This window comes from Epinephelus fuscoguttatus, linkage group LG2, assembly GCF_011397635.1.
Source record: "Epinephelus fuscoguttatus linkage group LG2, E.fuscoguttatus.final_Chr_v1".
NCBI lineage: Eukaryota > Metazoa > Chordata > Actinopteri > Perciformes > Serranidae > Epinephelus > Epinephelus fuscoguttatus.
This window is the reverse complement of record NC_064753.1, coordinates 1,141,734-1,160,083: the sequence shown is the minus strand read 5'-3', so window position 1 is coordinate 1,160,083 and position 18,350 is coordinate 1,141,734. Positions and strand designations below refer to the sequence as shown.

The 18,350-nt window shown below is 42.0% G+C and overlaps 1 protein-coding gene across 2 annotated transcripts in view; it reads right to left on the bottom strand.

The window, feature by feature from the left end:
* The window catches only part of LOC125905023 (transmembrane channel-like protein 3), a 223,276-nt gene that overhangs the window by 72,966 nt on the left and 131,960 nt on the right, over positions 1-18,350 (bottom strand). For both annotated transcript variants that reach the window (XM_049602785.1, XM_049602791.1), the window contains exon 13: positions 6,624-6,887. In XM_049602785.1, coding sequence (XP_049458742.1) covers positions 6,624-6,887 — 264 coding nt within the window. The remainder of the gene's footprint in view (positions 1-6,623; positions 6,888-18,350) is intronic.

Below are 18,350 nucleotides of genomic sequence, written 5' to 3'. Positions count from 1 at the left end.
AAATCAAATCAAATAAATCCACCATAAAAACTTCCAAGACTTCTATTAAAGTTTTTTTTTAATGAATGTGGTTTTGATATGCTTTACATTTAGTTAAAAGGCAAGTTTCAATATTTTGTAAGACAGCCAGACTGTCATAATTTGTGCATACGCATGGTCTGAGGAAGTTCTAAATTTGTTTGCAGAATGAGGCCGAATGTGTACAGGTCCACAAGAGATGGCAGATTGCAGCTGAAGGTCTTCTCTGCAGACTGGATAATGTGCTGCAGCCTGTTCTTGCTGAAAAATGTTGTCTCTTTATCTTTTTCTCCCTTTGTTTGTCAGGGTCAGCATCGGACAGCCCCACAGAAGAGGATCTGATTAGGAAGTATTTCCATCTAAAGAAAGAGAAGAAAATGGAAATCTATACAATGTAACACATCTATATAATCTGTCATTTGATTTTATGAGTCTACATGGTCACTGGTGTGTGAGCATACAGTACAGGCCAAAAGTTTGGACACACCTTCTCATTCAATGCGTTTTCTTTATTTTCATGACTATTTACATTGTAGATTCTCACTGAAGGCATCAAAACTATGAATGAACACATGTGGAGTTATGTACTTAACAAAAAAGGTGAAATAACTGAAAACATGTTTTATATTCTAGTTTCTTCAAAATAGCCACCCTTTGCTCTGATTACTGCTTTGCACACTCTTGGCATTCTCTCCATGAGCTTCAAGAGGTAGTCACCTGAAATGGTTTCCACTTCACAGGTGTGCCTTATCAGGGTTAATTAGTGGAATTTCTTGCTTTATCAATGGGGTTGGGACCATCAGTTGTGTTGTGCAGAAGTCAGGTTAATACACAGCCGACAGCCCTATTGGACAACTGTTAAAATTCATATTATGGCAAGAACCAATCAGCTAACTAAAGAAAAACGAGTGGCCATCATTACTTTAAGAAATGAAGGTCAGTCAGTCCGGAAAATTGCAAAAACTTTAAATGTGTCCCCAAGTGGAGTCGCAAACCATCAAGCGCTACAACGAAACTGGCACACATGAGGACCGACCCAGGAAAGGAAGACCAAGAGTCACCTCTGCTTCTGAGGATAAGTTCATCCGAGTCACCAGCCTCAGAAATCGCAAGTTAACAGCAGCTCGATCAGAGACCAGATGAATGCCACACAGAATTCTAGCAGCAGACCCATCTCTAGAACAACTGTTAAGAGGAGACTGCGCGAATCAGGCCTTCATGGTCAAATAGCTGCTAGGAAACCACTGCTAAGGAGAGGCAACAAGCAGAAGAGATTTGTTTGGGCCAAGAAACACAAGGAATGGACATTAGACCAGTGGAAATCTGTGCTTTGGTCTGATGAGTCCAAATTTGAGATCTTTGGTTCCAACCGCCGTGTCTTTGTGAGACGCAGAAAAGGTGAACGGATGGATTCCACATGCCTGGTTCCCACTGTGAAGCATGGAGGAGGAGGTGTGATGGTGTGGGGGTGTTTTGCTGGTGACACTGTTGGGGATTTATTCAAAATTGAAGGCACACTGAACCAGCATGGCTACCACAGCATCCTGCAGCGACATGCCATCCCATCCGGTTTGCGTTTAGTTGGACGATCATTTATTTTTCAACAGGACAATGACCCCAAACACACCTCCAGGTGTGTAAGGGCTATTTGACCAAGAAGGAGAGTGATGGAGTGCTGCGGCAGATGACCTGGCCTCCACAGTCACTGGACCTGAACCCAATCGAGATGGTTTGGGGTGAGCTGGACCGCAGAGTGAAGGCAAAGGGGCCAACAAGTGCTAAACACCTCTGGGAACTCCTTCAAGACTGTTGGAAAACCATTTCAGGTGACTACCTCTTGAAGCTCATGGAGAGAATGCCAAGAGTGTGCAAAGCAGTAATCAGAGCAAAGGGTGGCTATTTTGAAGAAACTAGAATATAAAACATGTTTTCAGTTATTTCACCTTTTTTTGTTAAGTACATAACTCCACATGTGTTCATTCATAGTTTTGATGCCTTCAGTGAGAATCTACAATGTAAATAGTCATGAAAATAAAGAAAACGCATTGAATGAGAAGGTGTGTCCAAACTTTTGGCCTGTACTGTACCTTCACTGTTTTCTGTTCCTTCTTAGACTTAAGACGTGTCTTTGAAAATAATGTCTTTCTCTCCCTCACTTTTATTTCCCTAAATTTAAGAAAGGACTCTAGACCAGACCTTGCTTTATTCATTACTCCTTTATTAACTCTTTTTAAAGGGGACTTATGCATTGCATTGCATTGCATGCATGCATTTTTCCCCATCACATATATGTACATGTATGTATATAATGTTAAAATATCGGTTGCTCATATTATACATGGCCAAAATTTCAAATAATGGGGTAGAATACGTAGAAGTAATCCCTGTGAGTAGAAAGCACAAGCCTCAGACTGCTCTGAATGCCAGCTGATGTCATCTCGCAAGTTGACATATTCCATATTTCATATGCTCACAAGCACATGGTTTCTATAGATTGTTTCCTTTGCTCCAGAAGCAAAGGAGCAGGACAGAGTGGGCTCATTGGGATCTAAATAGCTTTTGTGGCTTAAACAGTTGTCATCTCTTCACGGCTTAACTTCTTTTTGCCCTCTGCACCTCTGCCCGTTGCATTTCTTTTTACACACCTTCTCTGCTCTCCCTTTTGCCTCTCTCCACCTTCCTCTTATTCAAAAGCCTGTCACTGATCAATAAAGTATCCAACCATATGTGGAGACAAGGTCGAAAATAAACTAACATTAACTGCAATCAAATCCCTGGGGTGTCCCGGAAAGTGACATTAATTACAGTAACGTTAGCTAAAATTACTACTCATGTAGAACTCAAAGTCTGTAGCACGCTAACGTCAGCTGTGTAAATCAGCTTCACTTTCATTATACAGTAAAAGATGAGGGCCACATGTGAAAAACAAGAAAAAAATAAAAATAAAAAAGAATAGTACCTTTCTGTGTTGCCTGTCCTGGCTCCAACTTTCCTCCAAACATAACTTTCTTCTTCTCGCTCACTCATCTGTCTCTCGGGTGGAACCTCAGCACTGCCCCTAGAGACCTGGAGCACTTCCATTGTATGAGTGTATATGAAGCATTTTCTTATTTGCAGCATGTTTCAGTATATGCAGCACGTTTCTGTATATGCAGCGTTTTCCCGTTGCATTTGTTTTCTCATATGCAGCACGTTTCTGTATTTGCAGCGCGTTTCTGTATTTGCAGCATGTTTCTGTATTTGCAGCATTTTCCCTTTGCATTTGTTTTCTTATATGCAGTGCGTTTCTGTATTTGCATCGCGTTTGTCCTCGTCGGACACTGTAATGCCCCCTCTGGACAAATTTTAATAACTTTAGTGGTTCCCCTCACATTTCTTATAGTGCCAGTCACTTTGTCCAATACTTTATTTTATAAGCTAACACTAATGACATTTGTTGGGTGGTTAGCATCAGCAAGAGGGTTCTTAGTTCGAACCGAGGGTGGAGGGTTCAAACCGAGGGCAGGGAGGCCCTTCTGTGTGGAATTTGCATTTGTGAGTGGGAGACTGAATGGTTATCTGTCTCTATGTGTTATCCCTGTGATAGTCTGGCAACCTGTCCAGGGTGTAATCTGCTGCTCGCCTAATGTCAGCTGGGATATGCTCCAGCCCCCCTGTGACCCCCAACAGGATAAGCAGTTACGGAAAATGAATGAATAAATAATGACAACTGTATTACAACTATGGCTCAAAAGGTGAAGCAGCCCAAGTATCCTTGAGCAAGATACTGAATCAAAAAAATACTAAACCCCAAACTGTGTGTGTGAACATGTATCTGATGATCTCATTCATACAGATTTATTCCTGAGGGCGTGAATAATGGGTGAATGGTGCTTTTGTTGTCAGGTGAGTGAATGTTTACCAAGACTGGTCTATACAGGGCTATATATCAATTCATTTAACATTCCCATCAGCCCCTGCAAATGTTTTCTTATTTTTATTCATCATTATTATTGTTTTTTTTAATTTTTGTATTCTGATTGACATCCACAGTACTATAGTGGCACTCAAATTATTCAAATTAGGGCTGGGTGATATGGCTTAAAAATAAATATTGCAATATTACAGTTAAAGTGAAGTTAAATAAAATAGCTACAGTCATAATAAAGTATCTGTACTGTCATAAGTTAAATAAAGTACTGTTAGAATAAAGTTAAATAAAGTATTGATATAATAATCAAAGTGAAACCACTGGTGCTTTTATTTTGATCTCAGGCTTTTGCTGTTAACTTGAATCTTAAAGTAAAGGGTCATTTCTTGGTAGGACAGGTCCCTCAAAGGAAGGATCCTACAGAGGCAAGGCAAGAGTCCTACCTAGCATTCGGTGAACACACATTGAAACAGGCTGCTAGCAAGTGCCCCCAGGTGTGCATCATTAACCCTCTGGGGACTGAGGGGGTTTCAAATGACTGATTTTGGCACTCTCTAATGTTGTTGTACAATTTGAACAAATGTAAGCAGTAACTTCAGAGTCAAATGGCTTTTAGGGAGAATGTATTTCTTAGTTCGATACACATACTCTCACATAGAGTCACACTGTGATTCCAAAGTGTTCCAGATTTTACATGTGTATAACCACACATTCAGCTTCAGTAATTCAAATTGTGGATCTGATGAGCTGCACTGCTCTGAAACGGCTGACCCCGCCAAATAATCCTCCAAAATATGTTTACCTCATAACAGGTGAGTGATACTTTGGCCTGCAGGACATTCTATTGTGTTGTAAAACTGTCACGTCCTTATTATGTGAATAGTGGGGGGAGGAAGGCGGTGGACACTTAACGCTCCATATATATATATATATATGTATATATATATATATATATATATATTTATCAGAATGGACGGAGGAGTGTGTGTGAAGTAGCATGATTGTGAGTATTTCTTTGAGTGTGTGTGTGTGTGTGCTCATGCGTGCGTGTGTGTGGGAGAGTGAGAGAGCAACGGGAGAAAACTGAAATGCCAAAGCGAGTTTCATGTCGTTGACTTAAAAAATTACGTGGCCATTTATACTAGAAATTTGCAATAGTCATATTGTACATCGCACAAAGAACAAGCCGTGATACATTACAGTATATTCGATATGTATGTAAGTCTAGTAAGTCCTTAAAAACTCTCCAGCTAATTCAGAATGCAGCAGCACGTGTACTAACAGGAACTAAGAAACGCGATCATATCTCTCCTGTTTTAGTTTCTCTGCACTGGCTCCCTGTAAAATCCAGAATTGAATTTAAAATCCTACTGTTAACTTATAAAGCTCTAAATGGTCAAGCTCCGTCATATCTTAGAGAGCTCATAGTGCCATATTATCCCACCAGAACACTGCGCTCTGAGAACGCAGGGTTACTCGTGGTCCCTAAAGTCTCCAAAAGTAGATCAGGAGCCAGAGCCTTTAGCTATCAGGCTCCTCTCCTGTGGAATCATCTTCCTGTTACGGTCCGGGAGGCAGACACCGTCTCCACATTTAAGACTAGACTTAAGACTTTCCTCTTTGATAAAGCTTATAGTTAGGGCTGGCTCAGGCTTGCCCTGTACCAGCCCTTAGTTAGGCTGACTTAGGCCTAGTCTGCCGGAGGACCCCTCTGTAATACACCGGGCCCCTTCTCTCCTTCTCTCTCTCTCTCTCTCTCTCTCTCTCGTATACTATTACTGCATCTTGCTAACCCGGCCATTCTGGATGTCACTAACTCGGCTTCTTCTCCGGAGCCTTTGTGCTCCACTGTCTCTCAGATTAACTCATATCACAGCGGTGCCTGGACAGCGTGACGTGTGTGGTTGTGCTGCTGCCGTGGTCCCGCCAGATGCCTCCTGCTGCTGCTGCCATCATTAGTCATTAGTCATACTTCTTCTGTTATTATACACATATGATTATTGTCACACATGTATACTGCCAGGTATTAATACATACTTTCAACATATTGTACCGCAGTAACCAGAACTATAACTATAATATTATTACTTTCATTAATGTTGTTGTAAGATACTGTCATTACCTGCATCTCTCTCTCTCTCTCTCTCTCTCTCTCTCTCTCTCTCTCTCTCTGTGTCATATGGATTACTGTTAATTTATCATGTTGATCTGTTCTGTACGACATCTATTGCACGTCTGTCCGTCCTGGAAGAGGGATCCCTCTTCCGTTGCTCTTCCTGAGGTTTCTACCGTTTTTTTTTCCCCGTTAAAGGGGTTTTTTTGGGGAGTTTTTCCTTATCCGCTGTGAGGGTCTTAAGGACAGAGGGATGTTGTATGCTGTAAAGCCCTGTGAGGCAAATTGTGATTTGTGATATTGGGCTTTATAAATAAAATTGATTGATTGATTGATTGATATGTCAATCACCCCTAATTCTTATCAATTTTACCCTAAATCTTTTATATTCAATATTTCAAAGCCACTGAAACAGCATTTTAATCATAAGGGAACGCATTCAGTAAAAGTGACCCCAGTCTGGCTTTAGACACTCATTAGAATTTGTGTGACTTTATTTTCAGTGGACCAACTTCCTGTTGAAGAAAGGCACAAAACATGCCATGTGAAGAAGTATATTGTATAGCAATCAAAAGAGAGAACCTGTCCAACATAGGTCTCCCAGCATTGGTCCTGCTGAGAGCGGGTGTTCTTCTCAAACAGAGCTGTCTGGTTGGAGATGATCCCTGACCTGCTCGTGCTGGTGTTTGTAACATCGAGAACCATGGCAATGGTCGCTATGGTGCTGTTGCGTGGCTCAAAGACAGAGATCTCAGAAACCAGAGTGGATGGGCTGTCTACCTCAGGCTGAGAGATGGTGGCCAGGAAGGACCTGGGGTCAGACCAGTTACCTGGATTCAATGGGACCTGGAAGACAAATACAGTAGGGTCCATCACCAGCTACATGCTATGATACTCTTATGGGCAACTAATAATGTCACAGCTGTGAAAGGAATAGTTCAACATATTGGGAAATGGCTTGAGTTGAGAAGATACACATATCAGTATCGTGTCTGTGTGTTCAATGCAGCGCCTCAAACAGGCCAACGTTAAGCATGAAGACTGGACACGGGAAACAGCTGGCCTGGCTGGCTCACTCCAATCTCATTTAACCTCAACACAAACAGAAATGTGTAAACATTGTGTTTTTAGTAACATGCTCAAATTATGTCATGGCAAACAACATCAGGGCACAGACACAACAGATGTAGCATGCCTAATTTGCACTTTTAATGATGGCTAAGAGCAAAACCTTGCAATTTACATGTAATTTCACCGTGTTTGATAGTTGTAAAGTGTGCATATTTGTGTTATTGTCATATTTTTTATGTTATTTTATATTATGTATTTGACGCTATGTTACACAGTATCCAAGTCAAGTAAATATTAACCCTCTACCTCAGGATGAGTGGAACCGCAAAAACAGGAGTCATACTGGCTTGAACGTCGCCCGGTCAATAAGGTTCGCTTCAGGTGTTGGGGAACCAGGGAACCCTGATGAGAAATTGGGAACTGGAACAAAGCATAGATGGACTAGAGCAGAAGATAGAGGACTGTTGGAATGCTACTATACAAGTAACCCCAGCAAGAGTGGTTACATGCAGAGAATGTGGGACATATGGATGCTTCGAAACCCAACATCAACACTGACAAAAAAATAACTCCTGGCCCAGTGTTCCAACGTCCACAAATGACAACAGCTATCACAACTAGAGATTGATGAGGTTCAACAAACATGCTACGGCAAGGAGGAGCCAGCATGACAGGTCAAAGTGGGGATCCCCACACTCCGAGATTGGGTACCAAGCCCCAAGAATAGATCCACCCAGGGTTGAAACTGAAAAAATACTGGAAGAGCATAGGAAGAAGGAGGCATCACACAACACCGATGCTAAGTGGCTAGTGGCTAAGAGCAGACCGCAGCAATCTCCCAGAACAAGAGCCAGTTACCGTTACATCAGCAGACATCCAAGACAGAGTATCAGGTATGAAGAGCTGGACAACACCGTGCCCTGACATGATCCACACCTACTGGCTTAAGAAATTAAGTGCATTCCATGAACCCCTGGTAGCACAAATGAGTCAGCTGCTGATGGATGAGACCCATCCAGAGTGGATGACCGAAGGATGGTCCTGATCATGAAGGATCCCCAGAAGGGCACGGTTCCATCCATCTACCCGCCAATAACCTACCTCTGTACAACAGTGAAGCTCCTGTCAGGCGTCATAGCGGCTAAGATGAATAGGCACATGGCCATGAGCAAGGCCCAGAAAGGAAGTAGTAGTAATTCCAAGGGAGCCAAGCACCAGCTACTGGTCGATAGAGCAGTCCCCCAAGACTGCAAGACCAGGCAAACCAACCTATACACCACCTGGATTGACTACAAGAAAGCCCATGACTCAGTGCCACTACATAACCACAATGCTTGGAAATGTACACCACAACAGGACACTAAGAGCCTTCATCAAGAACTCAATGGAGGTGTGGAAAATGACTCTGGAGGCCAACTCAAAGACAACTGCACAAGTTACCATCAAGTGCAGCATATACCAAGGAGATGCACTGTCCCCACTACTGTTCTGCATAGGCCTAAACCCCCTCAGCCAACTCATCATAAAGAGTGGCTACGGATCTGAGGTGGGGTCAAGGACTGGTGAGCATCAGAGCCACTGTCCAGGACAAAACAACCAAGATCCAGGAATACATCAGGAAGATGGCCCCCGAAGATGAGCTGCTAAGTCAATACTTCGGGCAGCAGAAACCCAAGAATGCAGAAGAGGATGAACCATCATGGAAGGATAAGCCCCTGCACAGCATGTACCATCGACAGACTGAAGAAGTGGCCCGCATCAGAAAATCTTACCAGTGACTGGAAAAGGCTGGACTGAAAGACAGCATGGAAGCACTAATATTGGCAGCACAGGAACAGGCATTTAGTACAAGATCAATAGCAACAGGGGTCAACCACACCAGACAGGACCCTAGGTGCAGGCTATGCAAAGATGCTCCGAAGACAGTTCAGCACATAATAGCAGGGTGTAAGATGCAGGCAGGAAGATCCACATGGAACACCATAACCAGGTAGCTGGCATAGTGTACAGGAACATCTGCACTGAGTATGGGCTGGAAGTGCCAAGGTCACAATGGAAGACATCTCCTACGAGCTAAGATTGTGTGGGACTTCCAGAACCAGACTGACAAACTGGTGATGGCTAACCACACAGACATCGTGTTGATACACAAACAAGAGAAGAAAGCAGTGGTGACAGATGTAGCAATTCAAGTGACAGCAACATCAGGAAGAAGGAACACGAGAAGCTTGAAAAATACCAAGGGCTGAAATTGGAGCTAGAAAAGATGTGGGGAGTAAAGGCAACAGTGGTGCCAGTGGTAATCAGATTTGATCAATATCTGTGATTGCTGGCCAATCTATTTAAGTGGCAGGTTTGGCATAAACCTACCATAAACCAGTGACCAAATGACAATGGAAACAAACAAATGAACCCGAAAACCCAACTGGGCAGAGGAGCAATGTCTTCTGTTGGCCCAATTAGTTGACAAGCGGAAAACTATTTTAAGAGGTTCAATTTGGCCCAGGTGTCACAGTGCACGCCAAGAGGCAGGCATGGGAGGACATAGCGCAACAGATAAACACTGCATTCCCTCTAGTTGTGTGTGTGAAAAGAGGTGGTATGTGTTGCAGTCCAAAGCAAGAGCGGAGATTGCAGCACACAAATGGGAATCCTCACTCACAGGTGAGTGCTATACATCTTACAACTCCTGGCAAAGTTAAGTTACATACAGAAATATATGTGCTCATATTATGTTTTGTTTATAGGGGGCAGGCCACCCACTAAACATTTGTCTCAAGTGGCAGAGACAGTGTTTAAATGTCCTCTGGCACAGACAGGAACGGACAGTTCAATGATTCAGTCGATGGAAATGCAGCAAAGGTAGAACAAGTTGTTTTTTATGTACCAATAGGCAAGTAAACAGAATGTCAAACAAATTTAATTTAAAGTATAAGTCATGACGCATATACATTTTATATTTTTTATGATATTAATAAAAAACAAAAACTAAACTGTCTTGAATTAACAGTGTTTGCGATCTGAGGAATCAGGGCCTTCAACTTCGAAGGTGTGCGACCCTCAGCCTGTTCAAAGCCTGTCTGATGCTGCTGCTGCCTCAACACCACCCCTGCAGGACAGAAAATTGGAAATTGAAATGGATGTCCTCCAACAGCACAAGAGAGTCCTTTGTTTACAGGAGGAGTACTACAAACTAAAAATCGAGCTTCTAGAAAATGAATTACATGACAAGTAAATAATGCATTCATGTGTCTTTATTACAACATGCTTTATAATGTATGCCTAGTAAAACTACAATTTCTTGGTTCAATACAGCTACAAGTTTTTATATTACATCGACTGTGACTTGCCTAAAACGCAAATGTGTAAACTGCACTCTGTAAGTTAAGTTTAGTTTAGTTTATTGTTGTCATATACATTAAAAGTACAGTGTACAGTCAATGCAATGAAATGCATTTTGCTAGACCCCTCCTCAACCCTCATATCACAATAAAAAAAACAATAAAAAATAAATAATAAGTCAATAAAAAGTCCATAAAATAGTATAAACAACATTCAATAAACATCCAGAGGAATAATCATGTGCACACATAGCACTAAGTGCTACTGTTTAGCAGTCTGATGGCCTGTGGATAAAAACTGTCCTTGAGGTGACTGGTGCGTGCCTTAATGCTCTGCAGATGTTTGCCTGAAGAGAGGTAGGAGAACAGGCTTTGTGCTGGGTGGTAAGAGTCCTTTAGGATGTGTAGAGCCTTGTTCTTGCAGCGGGTGGTGTAGATGTTCGTTACCTGTGGCAGTGGTGATCCAATGATTTTTGAAGGGGTTTTTACTGTTTTTTAATGAGCTTATGATCCTGAGCTGTAATACTGACAAACCAAACTAGGATGCCTCCTGTGAGAATGCTTTCAATAGTTGATCTGTAGAAATTGATGAGAGAACTTGTGTACAAACCATTCTTCTTGAGACACCTCAGAAAGAATAGTCTCTGTTATGCCTTTTTGACCAACATACTGGTGTTCAAAGACCAGCAGAGGGAGTCAGTGATTCAAATGCCCAAAAACTTAAAGGAGTTCACAATCTCAACAGCAGCATTATTAACACAAACAGGAAGGTGTGTGGAATTGGATTTCCTGAAATCAATGATTAGTTCTTTTGTTTTTGCAACATTCAGAGAAAGGTTATTGTTGTTGCACCAAACAGACAGATTTGCTACCTCGTCCCTATAAGCAGCCTCGTCATTGTTACTAATAAGTCCAATAACTATGGTATCGTCTGTGAATTTCACAATTATGTTGTTGAGGTGTTTCTGGTGACTAAGGCAACAGCCTTGAGGCGCACCGGTGTTAAGAACAACTGTGGATGAGTAGTTGGCTTTAACTCGTACTGTCTGAGGTCTGCCTGTCAGAAAGTTGTAAATCCACCTGCAGATGGAATCGATAAACAGCAATCTGACATATTAGCATTTTTGCACTCCAGATGTTCAAGCACAGTATGAATATACAGTGATACAGCATCCTCAACAGATATGTTAGGTCGATAAGCAAACTCTAGAGGGTCGAGATTAACAGGAATATTGTTGTTTATGTATGTCTTCACCAGGGGCCCGTTGCACAAAAGTAGGATTCAGACATCCAGGATAAATGACTGAGCTGGGTTCAACAAATCCAGAACAAGAGCGTCCAGGCTTAATTGGTTGCACAAAGACCAAGCCAGGATGAGCAGACACGGATTCATCAAGCGAGGTGAAACCAATCCTGGATCAGTGCGCGCACGTGGCTTCCTCACATAGACCCCGCCATCAATTACAGATTCACCATCATGGCAACAAGAGCGGCGTACTTTTCTCCGTCGGAGGCAGAAATCCTCATGGAGGCTTACGAAGAGGTAAAGGATCAAATCAAAAAGAAAGGCAACACCGCCACAGTTATAAAACAACGAGAGAAAGTGTGTCAAAGTATTGCAGACCACCTGAATGCGTAAGTAGTGCACAAATACACACTCACTGCTCCGCTGAAACCATCACAATTACAATCCAATAGTTAATTAACATCTCCGAAAACGTAGGCCTACTCTGATTATGAATCAGTTGAAATTGTAAGTGAAATTGACTCCATATGTGAGTGAAATTGTGGAAATGTAACTCCATCAGACTGTATAACTCTTTGCTAAATAGATGAGCTCACTGACTTAATTGCATTTCCCTTTGAGATAAATAAAGTTCCTCTTATCTTATCTTATGTTTGCTCTTCATGCTCCATGCTCCTCTGCTGTTTCATATGTATGCAAGTGTGTGTGTGTGTGTGTTTATGTGTGTGCGTGCGTGTGTATATATATATATATATATATATATATATATATATATATATATATATATATACATATACATATATATATGTTTATATATATGTATACATGACTTTTTGATATTGTCGATTAATGAACACTGTGCATTGCATGTGATGTGCATTGATTGGTTTATTAGTCTTCATCTTATAATTTCAGATGGTCTGCAATGCTGACTATCTGATCAGCAATGCTGTGGCAAAGTGGCCTGGCTCAGTCCATGACTCCCAAGTCTTTCGGACCTCTGGAATCTATCAGCACCTATCACAAGGTGAGCCACACAACCTCTATTAATAACCACTTTTTACATCATGGCTGTGTCAAGAATGTCACTCTTATGAGGTTGTGATGATGAGATTTTGTATTGACAGGTGAATTCTCTGGGGTGTTGCTGGGGGACAGGGGGTATGCCTGCCAGCCTTTTCTCCTCACACCATACACAGACCCTCAGGAAGCACAGCAGGCCTATAATCATGCCCATGCCAGGACAACGGCCAGGATCGAAATGACCTTTGGCCTCCTGAAGGCACGCTTTCACTCTTCACCACTTAAGGGTCAGCCCTTTGAGGGCATGTGGCATGTGATGTCACATGATCTTTGAGGGCATGTGACATCACTGTGGCCTGTGTTGTCCTCCACAATGTGGCCTGCCTGAGGAAGGAGAGGGCTCCCAGAGTGCCATCACACATGGACTGGGACAATCCTGCCATCTTCCCTGATGACGACAGTGGTCAGCTGGTCAGGGACCAATATGTGTTAAATTATTTTAGTCAACATGCATGCTTTAAATTTCAGTTAAATATGGCCTGCATTAGCAGAGGAATTTGTGGTTTTTTTATTCAGTTTAAATTGATTTGGCCTCTTATGTTGTTTGTGCTATATACTGTGTGTGTATACAAGCTTGCAGGGAGGCTACTGCATCCATTCATTTGTCTGTTCATTTGTTGTGTATGGATTTGTCCTGCATTTATTTCAGTGTGCAGGCATGCGGGGTGTATCATATACAGACCTTTGAATGTGTATTTATTCTTGTGTTGTATAATATGCTTTGATTCCGTGCTTTCTATCTTGTAGAGTCACTGTGCCTGAGCTGATGCTGACTTGCTTTGATTTATCCTTATTCAATAAACGAACTTCATGTTACTCTTTGATGTGTATTTATATTTATATGGGATGTGTATTTTATATATAGTCTATGTAAAACTATAAATTATCTAATGATTGCAAAATCATCTAAAATCATCATTTATCTAAAATGATTGCAATTAATGATCACAAATGTTTAAATAATGACAGTGGGTCTGGTTGAATGTGATAACAATGTGCAGTGGGCAGTGGAATAACTATTGGTTTCTGTTTGTGGTGACAGCTGACTGAGATAAGGGATGAGATTAAATAGATCCTGGAACTTAGCCTGGTCTGGAGCAGGCTCGCTCCACAGAATAAATCTCCATGGTAACTTATGTCATAACATATCCCGCTTTCCACTATTCTGCTTCTGTGCAACCGGATCAGGGATAAGTTGAGCCAGGATAACCAAGGTATCCCGGCTTAATCCCTTATCCTAGTTTTGTGCAATAGGCCCCAGCTTCTCAAAACATTTCATAATCACAGGTGCTAAGTCAACAGGTCTATAATCACCAAGACAAGATGCAGGGTTTTTCTTGGGAAGAGGCACAATAGCCCCTTTTCTGCCAACATTTACAGAAACTTTTATTACCAGGAATTTAATTAATAATTACCTGGGTAAAATAATTCCTGGTAATCTGTGTGGTTTGCGTTTCCACTGCACCTCAAAGTTCTGGTAAATTTATTCAAATTAGCATGATGAAGTAGATGATTCCGTGTGTGTCCTGTATTTAGCTCCGCCAGCTTGGCCGGTTACGTGCTGGTAGAGTTGGGACTGTCTGTCTCAGCCAGCAGCGAAGTTGAAAAGTATTTTAAGTGTCAAACTAAGATAGTCTACATACAGACAGCTGTCATTTCATCTTACGTCAATGTATGTGTGAGTGTGGAGGAGTTCAGCGCCAGCACAAAAGAACCAATACCATGAGCGCTTATCAATACTACAGTCTTTGATAATTTAGCCCCAGGGCTAATTCAGTACCGGGTTTAAGTACCCATCTTTAATTAAAACGAAGTGGAGCCTGTAGAAATGAAATAAAGTTTGCAGCGGCTACCCATACCAGGAAGTGTGGAATGCTGCGTGTGTGCTCCACCAATAAGCGTTCTTCAGCACACTGCCTCTCAAAAATTCCGGGTAATCTGAAAAGTCCTACCCCCCTACTAGATACTTTCACTAAGATCATCTGATCAGAAACTCCTGATGGTCCCCCGCACCCATTTCAAAACACGAAGAGATTGTTCTTTCCAGGCCAGTGCTCCACGCCTTTGGAATGCACTACCTCTGACTCTGCGTAGCATAGAGTCCACTGAAGGTTTTAAGAGAGAACTAAAAACCTATCTTTTTAGACAGGCTTTTTACTGAAGTTGATGTTTTTGGGCCTCTGTGACTTTATCTGTTTTCTGTGCTGTTGTGTGTTTTCTGTGTTGTCTCTGTATTTTATTGCTTTTTATTCTTGCTGTAAAGCACTGTGATTTTATCTGTGAAAAGTGCTATAGAAATAAAATTTACTTACTTACTTACGTTTTCCAGGGCAAATCTGGGGTAGAGGGAAAGTTTTTTACGCAGGTGATTTTGGTGGTAACGCACAGAGGTTTTTCAAAATCCTGGGTAAATGAGAAAAGTTCCTGCGGTGGAAAAGGGGCTAATGACGATGATAAGCATGTTGGTACTTAACATTGTGACAGTTACAGGTTAAAAAAGTCCGTAAAAATACATGATAGCTGACTCGAGCAAGACTTTAGGACTCGAAGTAAGATACCATCTGACCCAGCGGCCTTGCCTGTTTTAACAGATTTAAACACTCTACTCACGTCAGCCTCTATCACCTGATAAGAGGTCTTGCTGTGCTGATTACTTGTGAGGATGTGATCCAACTCAGGCTCCATATTCTGCTCAAAGCGAGCATAAAACCTGCTAAGCATTTCCACGAAGGAAGTGGTGGAGTTTGTCAGTCCGCTCGGCTTGTTTTTGTAGCCTGTGAAGTCCTGAAAGCGCCTTGCATCGCTGTTACTGTAATGCTGCTCCAATTTATGCCGGTGTTGATCTTTGACTGATTTGATGGCGCTTCTCAGCGCATACCTGGCCTCCTTGTAACGCTCAGCGTCCCCCGCTTTAAAAGCTGCAGATCTTTCTTTCAGCCTCTGGCGAACAGTGCCATTCATCCATGGTTTCTGATTCGGATTTGAGCAGATTGTCCAGGTGGGTATACAGGTATCCACACAGAATTTCACATAGCTAGTAACAACATCAGTATCGTCGTCCAGATTCAGGGGGTCTCTGAAAACTGCCCAGTCAGTTGCTTCAAACAGCCCTGGAGTCTGAGCTCGTTATCCTCCGACCAGTGCTGAACCGTCCTCACGATAGGTTTTGTACGCTTAACCTCCTGCTTATAAACAGGTAGCAAAAGTACAGATGAGTGGTCTGATTTCCCAAAGTGGGGCCGTGGAATAGATCTGTACACTCCCTTGATGGTGGAGTAACAGTGATCCTCTGGTGGGACAGTGGCTAGGAAGCCCACTCTGGGGCATGTTCCTTCCCTGTGGAGGGTGTAGCTTTTCATCCTCATATTCATCACGGTCATCAACATGACAGCCCTTGTGAGGTTCTGGGATTTATCTGGTTTGCAGATATTATGAAGCACTGCACAGGCTGTTATGACCTTGCAGACTTTTTCTGGTGACAGCCGCACCTCTCCATGTAAAACATTGAAATGCCTCTCCAGTTGTTCAATACACCATTCAACCACTGTGCTTGTTTTCTTTTGGGCCCTAACAGTTGATACAAATAAATGGTCAGAATTTAATTTAAAACAACTTAAAATAATGCAGATAATGTTCAATACATGACAGTGTAGGCTTTTTGTAGGAAATATTTAAACTACCATGATACTCTATATGTGTTTACTCTTTACATGTTGTTTTCACATATACTCATTAAAGGCCATTGTTCAGTTACCTGTTGTAATTTAGCTGCGGTCCTGGGTCAGGACGGAAGTAGGGTGTAAGGAGCCATGGCCTGCATGGATAGCCACTGTCCCCTAACAAGTGGCAACAGGCTGGTATATAATGTCCCTCGAACAGCTGTCTCAGGCCACTCTCGGACAGTATTCTGGCATCGTGGGTGGAGCCTGGCCATTTTGCTACAATGTCCAAAATCATGTAGTCAGCACCAAAGAAAATTTGAACATTGACTCTGTGGTAGCACTTTATGTTTACAAAAACATCTTCATTTTGAGCTAGTGCATTGATGCGGATGTGCATCCCATCAATGACACCTACAACACCAGGAAACCCTGCTATGTCCGTAAATGCACTTTTGTGAGTCTGCAAGGTGTGGACATCCAGTGGAAAAGAAATGAACTGTGTCACAATATGAGGCTGCAAAAGTGCTGTAATTGTTTCTGTGATCACTCTGCTGATAGAAGGCTGGGAAAGACCCAAGTCATCACTGCTGCACTGTTGCATTTTTCCTGTTGCTAAATATCTTAGTGTTGTGGTCACTTTCATTTCTGCCGCTATAGTGTTAGTATGCTCTGTGGGGGATGTGAGCGCATCTCTAACAAGACTGACCACAAACATTATACCTGCACGATCTAATCATTTGACCATCAAATTCTACTGCAGAGACTGGATCACTTAATTGGCCTAAAAGGTTCTGCACTAAGCTGGCTTAAATCTTATTTATCTGATCGTTTTCAGTTTGTTCACGTTCATAATGAATCGTCCTTACGTACCAAAGTTTGTTTTGGAGTTCCGCAAGGTTCTGTGCTCGGACCAATCCTATTTACTCTATATATGCTTCCTTTAGGTAACATCATTAGAAATCACTCTATAAATTTCCATTGTTATGCGGATGATACACAATTGTATTTATCGATGAAGCCAGAAGAAAGTAATCAATTAACTAAACTCCATAATTGCCTTAAGGACATAAAAACTTGGATGAGCACCAATTTCCTGATGTTAAATTCAGACAAAACTGAAGTTATTGTTCTTGGCCCCAAACAACTCAGAGACTCTTTATCTGATGACATAGTTTCTCTTGATGGCATTGCTCTGGCCTCTAGCACTACCGTAAGAAACCTCGGAGTAATATTTGATCAAGATTTGTCTTTTAATTCTCATTTAAAACAAACCTCACAGACTGCATTTTTTCATCTGCGTAATATTATAAAATTAGGCCTATCCTGACCGAAAGATTCAGAAAAATTGGTCCACGCTTTTGTTACCTCTAGGCTGGATTACTGTAACTCTCTGTTATCAGGTAGCTCTAGTAAGTCCTTAAAAACTCTCCAGCTAATTCAGAATGCAGCAGCACGTGTACTAACAGGAACTAAGAAACAAGATCATATTTCTCCTGTTTTAGCTTCTCTGCACTGGCTCCTTGTAAAATCCAGAATTGAATTTAAAATCCTACTGTTAACTTATAAAGCTCTAAATGGTCAAGCTCCATCATATCTTAGAGAGCTCATAGTGCCTTATTATCCCACCAGAACACTGCGCTCTGAGAACGCAGGGTTACTCGTGGTCCCTAAAATCTCCAAAAGCAGATCAGGAGCCAGAGCCTTTAGCTATCAGGCTCCTCTCCTGTGGAATCATCTTCCTGTTACGGTCCGGGAGGCAGACACCGTCTCCACATTTAAGACTAGACTTAAGACTTTCCTCTTTGATAAAGCTTATAGTTAGGGCTGGCTCAGGCTTGCCCTGTACCAGCCCCTAGTTAGGCTGACTTAGGCCTAGTCTGCCGGAGGACCCCCCTATAATACACCG